Source organism: Canis lupus, chromosome 4 (genome assembly GCF_048164855.1).
Source record: "Canis lupus baileyi chromosome 4, mCanLup2.hap1, whole genome shotgun sequence".
Taxonomy (NCBI): domain Eukaryota; kingdom Metazoa; phylum Chordata; class Mammalia; order Carnivora; family Canidae; genus Canis; species Canis lupus.
In genome coordinates this window covers 70,974,886-70,985,740 of record NC_132841.1, presented here as the reverse complement: position 1 = coordinate 70,985,740, position 10,855 = coordinate 70,974,886, and the positions used below count along the sequence as shown (strand labels likewise).

Below are 10,855 nucleotides of genomic sequence, written 5' to 3'. Positions count from 1 at the left end.
TAATTTGTTCCGCTTGATTCTACCCTGTGTGTCCAGGCGGTTGGGACCCACAGTCCCTCTGGGCCCTGAAGGGAAGGCATCTTTCCTCTCCCTTCCTCTCTGAGGCGGCTGGCTCTCTGCCTGGCTATGCCAGAAAGTGGCATGACCACCAGGGCGACTGTGGTCAACACAGGAAGAAAATCTCAGGTATTCACAGCTAAACTATGGTTTGAGAAATGCTAGTGACTGAGGGTTGGCTGGGGAAAGGAGCAAGAATAGCAGCAGAAATGCACTCTTTGACTTGCTTCTCCCCAAAACAGGCTCTGAAAGAACCACAGAAAGGATCTCAATGTTCATGGCTGGGCTTAGCACAGTCCTAGCCCAACAGAGGACCAGGGCAGGCTCAGCAGGAGCCTCCCTTGGGGCCTTTCTGAGGATAATATAAGGATTCTCAAGGACCCTCCCATTTCAGAGAAGCATTTCTTCGACCTTAAGAAAGACCCCAGAGAGCCCAGGATTTTTCCAATCCAGTTCAAAATTCCAGATGCCTCTTCCAATGGAGACAATGTGGCAACATTACTGTTATTTCAGTGGGCACGGCTTGTTCTGGTAAGACCCCAGGATCTGCACTACCCAGTCCAGTAGGGACTCTACCCACAGTGGTTGGGTTTTTTTCCTTTCAATTGCTCCTCTCACAGTGAAATAGAAGTGGAACCTGCTTCCGTCATGGTACATGTGTCCGGCCTCTTCATAACTAAACTTGTTCCATCCTAACTTACCACCCCATGTAGGCTGCCCCCAAACTGAGGAAACAGAGAAAGGAGGTATCCCCTTCCTGTTCCATTTTTTTTTCCTTAAAACAAATGGGCCTGGACATGGGCAAGCATATTTATAGCAAAGGATTGCAGACTGGAATAGGGTCAGGGATCTATGCTACTTAGTTACTTTAAAAAAAAAAAAAAAACAACCATTGTATTTATTTATTTGAGAGAGAGAGAGCTGGGGGAGGGGCAGAGGGAGAAAGAATCTCGGGTAGACTCCACACTGAGCACCAAGTACAACATGGGGCTTGATCTCATGACCCTGGGGTCATGATGTGAGTTGAAATCAAGAGTTGGATGCTTAACCGACTGAGCCACCCAGGCACCACACTACTCAGTTACTTTTATTCACTGAAAAGAATCAAGAAAAAAGCACAAGAGGCCCTCAGGACATGCAAAGGAAATATGGGAGCATATTTCAGATTCCTATTTCAAATGAAACATTAGCATCTTTGGGAGCAGCTCAAGCAGGCTGGCACCCACTAGGCAAAGCATCTAGAACGAGTTGAGACTGCTCCATCCCAACTGAAGAACACCTGGGGAGGGTACAGTGGTTCCCCCTCTATCTGTAGTTTCAGCCTCACACAGTCAGCTGTGGTCTGGAAGCAGATGATCCTCCCTCTGACCTATGGTCAGGTCAATAGGAGCCTATCGCTACATCACCACGCCTACGTCAATCTCCTCACTGCACCTCCTCACGGAGGCATTTTCTCATCTCCCATCACCAAAGAAGAAGGGAGAGTAGGGCACAAACAAGACATTTTCAGAGAGAGAGAGACACCACATTCACGTAACTTTTGTTAGAGTATATTGCTCTAATTGTCCTATTTCATTAGTGGTTAATCTCTTAGTGTGCCTTGTTTATAAATCAAACTTTATCATAAGTTCGTATGTATAGGAAAAAACACAGAAGGTTCGGGACTGTCTGCGATTTCAGGCTCCCCTGGGGGGGTCTTGGAATGCATCCCTGCAGATGAAGGGGGGACCACTGCAGTTTAAAGGAAGCAAGTCCCCTTTGCTTCGGACCAAGCTTGCACACTGACTTCCAGCTAAACAGAAGGGGGTGGGGGGGTGCAGCTTGCTTTTTAAAGGGGCATTTAATGTGGCTGACTAATTTTTCTCCCATAAAGACTCATGTTTAAAGAAAATCCTTCGGCAGGCTGATTGCAATCTGGTTTGTACCAGAGCAATAGAACCCCTGGTTCTAAATATGCAAGGCATAATGAAAAGATTACAGCTCAGCGGCCGGGTGCAAATTGGCCTGGGTTGTTTACTGCGTGAGGAATGCCTTCCCGCTCCCCTTCTCTCCCAGTGCAATCCCACACACGGAGGACAACCCAGGAGCACAAATACCTGTCTGTGTCCCATTTCCCTGCTTCCCAGAGCTTGGACCTGGCCCTGTGGAAGGGAGGGCCCACACCTGGGCAGGAAGGGCAAGGTAGAAGGTGAAGGAAACAGGCTCCATGATCAGCACCGACCTCGCTGGGCCTCTTCTGGTTCTGCAGAGCTTTTGGCTCCCAAAGAGTGCGTTGGCGCCACACCAACCATGAGTTTGAGTCTGCCTCCCCCATCTCCACGAGGTCAAAGGAGGAGGGCTGAACTTCCCCAGTGTCCACTGTGGCTTGATGTGCATCTTTATTTTTTTTTTTTTTATTTTTTTTTTTTTCCAGTCAATGAAAGGGAAACTTTATTGAGGCCCCAGGACCTATTGAGGCTCGGGCAGGAGGCCGCCCTGCGGGCAAAGGAAGAGCTGGTGGAGGGGCCTTATTTGACCTTCTTTTTGGGGCGCAGGTTGTTGGTGTGGCCGCACTTCTTCTTGCGGCAGTTGACAGCACGGGGGTGCAGGCGAGCATAACACTTGCGGCAGATCATCTTGTCGCAGTTGTATTTCTGGGCCAGCTGGCGGAGTGAAGGCTCAATGATGCCACCTCGCAGGCGAAGCACCAAGTGCAAGGTGGACTCTTTCTGGATATTGTAGTCTGACAGAGTTCGGCCATCTTCTAGCTGTTTGCCCGCAAAAATCAGACGCTGCTGGTCAGGCGGGATGCCCTCCTTGTCTTGGATTTTGGCTTTGACATTTTCAATGGTGTCACTGGGCTCGACCTCAAGGGTGATAGTTTTGCCCGTCAGGGTCTTCACAAAGATCTGCATCTCTGCGTCTGCTGGAGCGAACTCGCAAGGCCGCCGCCACCAAACCGCTCGCCCACCTCGTTCGATGTGCATCTTTAAAGCCAGGTCAAATCTGTCCTAGAAGAAGGTGATTGACCAGGTGATTAAATTCTAGGGTTGGAATCCTGGCTCTGTCCTTTGCAAGCCCTGGGTGCTTGGGCCAGTCTCCGGCCTGTTGTCCCACATCAGCTTTGTCTGTCCTGTGAAGCTGAAATGAGCCCACGCACACAAAGCATCATGCCTGGGACATGGCAGGTGTTTCGTCAGTGAGGCTGCCGCTAGAGTGCAGGACACAGACATGGCGGACGATGGTAGAAATGGCCGTTCATTGGCCCATCTGCCGTGGCCTCCAGGGAGCCTGAGTTTACGTGCAACTGTTTTCTTGGCGTTGCCCTGCTGAAGCCTCTGGTTTCAATCTCCTCTCAGCCTGGGCCTGCTCCTACCTGCTGCCATTCTGATGCCAAGTCTAGGTGCTCACCACCCTCTCTTCATGGCAGCTTAGTACTTTTAATCCTTCTCTGCTCCAGTCTCTTGCCTTGCCACTTTCCTCAAGAAAACAACACCATTATACTGAAACGAGGTAGGGGTTTCCTCAGGCCACTTAGAGTTCTGTTTTAAATCTTTGAATGCCAGCTCCCAGGGATTTCCTAGTACATGGGTGCCTCGCTTGTGTCTGTGAGAACCAGATCTAGATTTTGACTCCTAACCAGGAGAGAAACAGAAGGAGAATCATTCTGACAGGGGCTGGGCAGTGAGCTGTGGCCCGCTCGAAACGGATGTAATGGATGTGAGGGGTTGAGGAGAGGACTACTGGCAAAGATGTGGGCAGAGTGTGGGGAGCTCAGAAGGGATGATGCAGAAGCCTGGAGCAGGGAACGGTGGGGGATGGCTAGCACCCCTATGCCAAGGGGGGCCAGGTAAGGGGGCTGTTTCTTGAACACAGATTCCTGGAGCTTTGCAGAGGGGCTCTCTGACAGGAGCTGTGCCCTTCTGAGATGGGTACATCTGACCTGTGGTGACCTCACAAGAAGATATGCTAGCCCCACGCCCCTCCCTCCCTCAGATCTCCTGCCCAGGCTGGGCTCCCCACTGGCCGAATCCACCCAGAAGCTGGAAGGCATGAGATCCCTGTGGAAATCCTACTGCTCAGTCTTCCCTCCTAGGACAGAGAGCAGGTGGGACAAGGGGCAAGAGCGCATTGGGAAAACAGAAGACAAGACAGTTTGGGAGAAAAATCAGTAATACACAATAAGATTGCACTGATCTTGGCCAGTGTAAACTCCAGATACCCAGGTGGGTGAGCCCTCACGCTCACCACCTACAACCTACTAGTTGTTACTAATTCTGCTCCCCCCCCCCCCACTTTCTGTCTCAAGCAAAACAGCAAATTTCTATGGAACCATTTATTCTTTTAAAGAGGCTGCCCGCTGTTTAGTAATACATTATGGAAATTACAAACAAGAAATAATTAAGCTAGGGTAATCACAACCCACAAAACACTGTATAGCAATAATATCAAAGTGGCAGGAAACAAAGAGCCTTACCATAATATTTTTCAATATTGCTCATCCCCCTCAGAAAACGGAGATATATAAAGTGTACCTACCCTCAACACCTTATTCCTATTAATGCCCCATCCACGAAGCAAGTAGTCATGATCTCCCAGCTACCTAATGCTTTCTTGACACATTCAGTTTCTCTTTGCAGCCCCTAGCGAGTCAATCAGACTCACTGACGCCAGGATTTTTCTTCTTCTTTTTGCCTTCATCAAAACTTACTTGTCCTGTGTCCCATCACCTAGAGACCACATTCTTCTGGGAAACTACTAAACTAATTTGTAAACAAGATTTTATAGTAATTTCTGTAATATCTCTTTTTACTCAAGCTTTTTTCTTAACTTCCTACCTCAAAGTTTATAATATTATAAGTTTATAATTTTTAGCTTTTCTCTCAATGTGGTTAACAATAAAGAGCATGGACTCCTCTCTGGTCTTTTTTTTTTTTTTTTTTTTTTTTCTGTGTTGATTAAAGAAACACAGGATGGAAAGAACTTCCATCCCTAGATGGAAGTTTTTGTTAGGTAAGCTTCTCTGGAAACAGACTTCAAGACAGAGAATTGCACGCAGAAGGTTATTGGGAGACTGTCTTGGGAGATATAAGGACCTGAGGAAGGCAGGATTGGGGAAAAGCAGGAGCCGATCCACAAAGCAGCTGCAACAGAGGCCTCAGCCATTCCTATGGGAAGCTCTGGAGCTGAGAAGTCCCTTCAGAGATGCCCTAATTGAGGCAGAGGTGCCAGCGCTGACATCTTCACATCAGCCAGCTAGTGGCTGTCCCTGAAAGTGTAACCCTAGGTGAAGCAGTTCTCTGTAGCTAAGGATAATTCCCAGTAAGCCATGTAGCCATGGCCTGACATTAGCTGATAGTCCCAGCAGCTGAGTACGTACATACTCATACATACTCAACGTATGAGTACGTTGTTCCTGAAGGGGGACCTCTACAGAGCTCCACAGCGTCCACTATGAGCTGCTCACATCTACTTGCATCTAATGGTAACTTTGCTTTGTCTGGAAACAGCTTTTCCAGGGTCTTGGCTAGTCTTGTTTCTTGTAAAAACTAAGAAGTGCTAGTGAGATGAACTATAGCCCTATTGCTGCACTTGACCTTGCATTCATGATTGATGCTCAGGGTAAGGAGTAGTAACTCAATCTAGATGTCTCTCACCCTCAACCAGCAGATCTACTGATCTAGGTAGCTAGCTCGGTGGGGGGACCCAGACCCTCTTTCGTGAATTCCCACGTCCTTCTCAGGCTGTGGCTGCTCTGCGTGTGCATAAACCATTATCTCCAGGAATAGGAACACTGAAAGGTGTCCAGTCAAGGCCCTGCAGGCAGGAAAGGCAAACCCATATACCAGGAATATGTATCAACCCTAGTCAAGATAAATTGCTCCTCCTTCTAAGTTTGAAAAGATTCAAAAGAATTGATTTGCTACCAAATGACTGGCGAGGGTGCCATATTGGAGACACAGCATTACTCTTTGTTACTGGCAGGTCAGATGGACGCTCAGCAGCATCATTAGTTAAATCAGCCTTTGTGAGCATGTTCTTGGCCAATGCATAAGCCTTCATATTTACCATCATGGCTACTCTGTTTATGAATCCACTGCACAAGTGCTGGGCTTGAAGGGGACAGAGGCTGGCTGACACCTACCAGCTGAATCAGTTGGTTAGTTACTAACTCTTCTGTAATGTATGTTATCTGGTTGTGCCTACCCACATAGGTCCAGCCATGTGCCTCTTCCCCAGATTCACTTGTCCCCAGTCTTTTAATTGTTCTCTTTGAAGGCCCTGGCAAGCCAACCAGGCCACCTGCCATATACTCTGCTTCCAAGGACTATCCCAGGTGCCAACAATTTCAGGTTTGGTGCTCTGGAAACCAGATTCTAAGATACAGAGTTGCATGTTGAAGATTGATTTTTGAGTGCCCTCAGGAGATATATCTTTAAGGAATTGAAGGGGAGAAAGCTTGAAGCAAGGGAGTTAGTAGACCTTTTCACCCCTATATCTGTTAGTCATTGGCCACAAGCTATCTCAGGCAGGGGATCATAATCTTGGGTGAGACATACTTTCAGCTGAAGGCAGTTTCTAGTGAGGGACATCACTCTGTGTTGCCAAGATATAATATTTCTAGGAGTTGGGATATGGTTATTTCAGTCCTGAAGAAGCAATCTAGGGAGTGTACCACAGTGTCCACTATAGTGTTAGACCATCAGCTTGTTCTAATATAGATTCAAGTTTTATGTATTGCTGGGTAAGGAATTTCCCAAAACTTAGTTTCTGTGGATCAGGAATTTAGGAGCAGTTTAACAGGTTGGCCTTGGTGCAAGGTCTCTTACAAAGTTGTAATGAAGATGCTGGCTGAGCCTGCAGTCATCTGGAGGCTTAACTGGGGTGGGACAATTCACTTTCAAGATGGCTCACTCATATTGCTAACAAGTTGGTGGTGGCCGTTGCCAAGACGCCTCAGCTCCTGGCCACATGAACATTGCCATAGGGCTGTTATAAGAATCCTCATAACAGAGCAGCTGGTTGATCCCTGAACAAGTGATCCAAGAGAAAGTGAGGCTGAAGCTGCAATGTTTTAATGACTCAACCTCAGAAGTTACACACTATTGTTTCTATACATCCTGTTGGTTATGCACGGTGGCCCTATTCATTGTGACAAGACACTACACGAGAGCATGAATAGCAGAAGGCAAGACCATTGGGGTTGTCTTAGAGACTAGCTACCATGAAGAGATTTCACAGATAGAGAAGTCTTGAACCAAAAGTTCTTCTATCAAATTTCGCATGTCATTTAAATATTTAACTGAGTGTCTGAGAGGGGGTTAAAGGGCTCTAAGTAGACGGAACTTAAAGCTGGTTGGAATCCATCCTCCTTGAGGACCATCACTTCTCTCTCTGCTACATCTTTTAATGCAGTACATTAAACAATTTTTTTTCAGAAAGCAATCCATCAATGCAATATTAGTCTGCTGTAGCAGATTATGCTACAACTTAAATACGTATAATTTATTACCCTAGAAATAGATTGAAAAGTCATGTCATTGTGCTCTGAAAGCTTATGCCATGAGGTTGCATCCATTCTGATTTATGTCTTCTCATATTTTCCAGGACTCCATAGAGAAGTTTATATGTCATCATCTTGGAAATTGAAATGGTAACTGGTGGTTTTATGATTATTTTATACTTCTTTTCAAGACAAAGTATTTACCTTATGAGTGGTAGTTATACTCATAAACAATTATTAAGCCAACCCTCCAAAGGTAGACAGCTAAACTTGGTTTGAGACAATATAAGGAGAGAAAAACACACGGTTTGTGCTTTTGTTTGTTTGTTTGTTTTGTTTTATGAATAAGCTCCATGTATGGAGTCCAACATGGGGCTTGAACTCGTGACCCTGAGATCAAACCTGAGCTGAGATCAAGAGCTGGACACTCAACTGACTGAGCTACCAAGGTACCACATATGGTTTCTACTCTTAAATACATTGGTATCTTGTGAGGGAAATAGCACAAACCCATCATGAGCCTATAAGAACTACACAGACACAGCAACCAAGCCAGAAAAATCCACAGGAATACAATCCTAGCAAAGATCTCTGTGGTCTCCATCTCTCAGCAAATGCTTTTTTTAACCTAGAAGCAAACCTGGTTTGAAAATAGAAGAGCAAATCCCTTCCTCTGCTAGCTTCATGTCAGGGATGGACTGGAAGAGAGGAGAGCAGAGGCCAGTCCTTACTGCCCATCACCTTAGTGGCCAGGAGGAGTCAACACCAGGTATAAATAGAATGTTGCCTCTAACATGCACTCTCTACCCACCAGATCATACCATATCCCCTTGACTGAGGGATGCCCTTTTGCCCAAGGCTGTAATTCACTTCCACGACTACCAGGAAGGCCAGAACAAACACATTTCTCCCAACAGGAGATACATTTATTTTGCAGATAGAAAATCAATATCCTTTATTTTGTGGAGACATGTGCAATTGAAGCACTGTCCTCAGGGCTGATAGGAAAGGTCCGTGTGACCTGAACTTAATTTACATCCTGGACTTGGCATCAAGAGGAATGAGCTTTCATTTACTCATTCATTCAACATATTTATTGCTCATGCAGGTATTTTGTTGGACAAGAAGAATACAGAGCTTAAGACAATAAATGACACAGAGTCCCTGTCCTAAGAAACTCAAACTCTAGTGGGAAAAACAGATAAACACAATGGAAATAAATACTGATAAAAATTCATACTGAGCTTTGGGAAAAAATCTTAGACTTTGTTAGATGAAGATGGGAGAAGAGAATGTGCTCTAAAGGAAACAGCATTTTCTAAACGTGTAAATCAGAAAGAACATGAACTTGTTCAGTTAACTGCTAACTGGAGCTGAAGTTAGAGAGTTTGCTGGAAAGGAGCAAGAGACAATGCTGGCATAATTCTGGTCAGGAGAGCTTTGGTGAGCCCTGCCAAGGAGAAGGTGATTGGAACCTTCAGAAGGACCTTAAGGGGAGTGAAATGATTAGATTTGCCTTAAAAAAAAAAAAAATCACTCTGGGAAAAGCAAAGAAAAAGGATAAGAACAGATCAGAATGGATCCCTGGGGAACTCCCACATTTAAGAGAGAAGCAGAGCCAAGAAGACTGCGAAGGAGTGGCCAAACAATTAAGAGGAAATCCAAGAGAGTGGTTTTGTGGACTAGAAGGAGAGTGTTTGGGGGTGGGGGCCAGACAAGAGTGCTCAATGCCACAGAGAGGTAAAGGAAGGCAAGTACTGAAACCTGTCTATTAGATTAGCAACCAGGGACTGGAGCCCTCAGTGAGAGGAATGGCTGTCAGGTGGGAGAGGTAGACTGTAGTCAGGAACAGGAGACAGCAAGTGCCACCTTCTCTAAAATCTTGGCTCTTCTTGCCATGGTCCTAACGAAGGTCCCTCGTTAGAGGAATCAGGAAGTCGAGGGGTTTTATTTTATTTTCTTAAGATGAGACAGATTGGAGCACATTCCTCTTTGAGCAGAAGGTACAGGAAAAAGCATGGGTAATTAAAAGAGCAAATTCTTGAGGATGTGGGAAAGGATGAGATCTAAAGCATGGGTTGGAGGGCTTTGCCTGAGCCTGGAGGAAAGACACCTCTTCCATGGTCTAATGAGAAGATGGAAAGAGGGATGGTATCGAAGTGAAGGCTTTCCCTCTGCTGCCTTCTCCACTGGCTGTGAAGTACAGGCTAGAGTCTCTGCCAGGTGCAGAGGGGAAGGTGGAGGTGGGCTGAAGACACAGAGACAGGCTAGGAAGTCTGAAATAGGCAATGAGGAGAATGAGAGAGAGAGGCCATCCAGGTATATTTGGAAGAATTCCCGCGACACCATGAGGGCTCCCGTCCTCTGGTATGGGAAGGAAGGAGAAAGTCAGATGCAGCTAGATCCCATGAGGCTGGCCAACACAGGTCCCTCCCCTGGGTCTCTTCTTCCTTGTGTGAATTCTCTCTGAGGTTTCGGCAGTTTTAGCTCTCACTTCTGTTTCTTTCCTTGCTCCTTTTAGAAAAAGAAGTAACTATGCATCCACTGGCGCTGTGTCATAACTGACGAGAGATGGCACTTCCTTTCTATGTGCCTGAAAAAACAGAGTGATTCAGCTTCTGGTGTATTAATTAGAGTGCAGTCTACTTCCATGAAAATAGAGTCTATTGTATGATCTTTATATATTTAAACCTTTAGTGACAACAACTCTTGGAACGCATCCAGAGCAAAGAGCTCAATCTACTACAATATTTGTTTTCAGAACACGTTAGATAGTTCCATTCAGTTCAGTAAGTATTTATGAAGAAATATCTGGGTACCTACAACCATTTTTATGAAAAAAATCTGCATAAAATGCTGCAGTTTTGTTTGGGGTACAGATAACAACTCTAGATCATTTTATAGCTCATTTGTGGAAAATTTTACAAACACAGTCATGGTATAATTCTTCAAAGTTTATTTTTGATCATTCTTCCTTTCCAAAATTCTTCCATGATCTCAAAACAAAACAAAATCAAAAACAAAACCCAAGGCCTCCTCCAGCTAACACTGCACACTCTGACTGACCCCCCAAGGACCAGAATGGGGGAGGGGAGGCTTGAAGATGAAATCAGTGCATGAGAGCAGAGATAATAAACTCAAATCCCCAAACCAATTATTTCTCCTTGGCCTTGCTTTTATTTTGGAAAACATAGAATCCCTGGGCAGGAACAGCCTTTCCTTCGACTTGATGCAGGGGCCACTCCTACTGACAGCTCAGGGAACCACCACAACTAGTACTCTTGCGTTTGGGGAGCTGGGCTCCCTAACATGGTG

General features: G+C 45.8%; 1 protein-coding gene across 1 annotated transcript; it reads right to left on the bottom strand.

Moving 5' to 3' along the window:
* Nucleotides 1-2,434: 2,434 nt before the first annotated feature.
* On the bottom strand, nucleotides 2,435-3,038 carry LOC140632624 (ubiquitin-ribosomal protein eL40 fusion protein-like). The gene has a single exon (XM_072824827.1). The coding sequence runs from the start codon at nucleotides 3,021-3,023 to the stop codon at nucleotides 2,565-2,567; it is 459 nt and encodes a 152-aa protein (XP_072680928.1). The 5' UTR covers nucleotides 3,024-3,038; the 3' UTR covers nucleotides 2,435-2,564.
* Nucleotides 3,039-10,855: the final 7,817 nt, after the last annotated feature.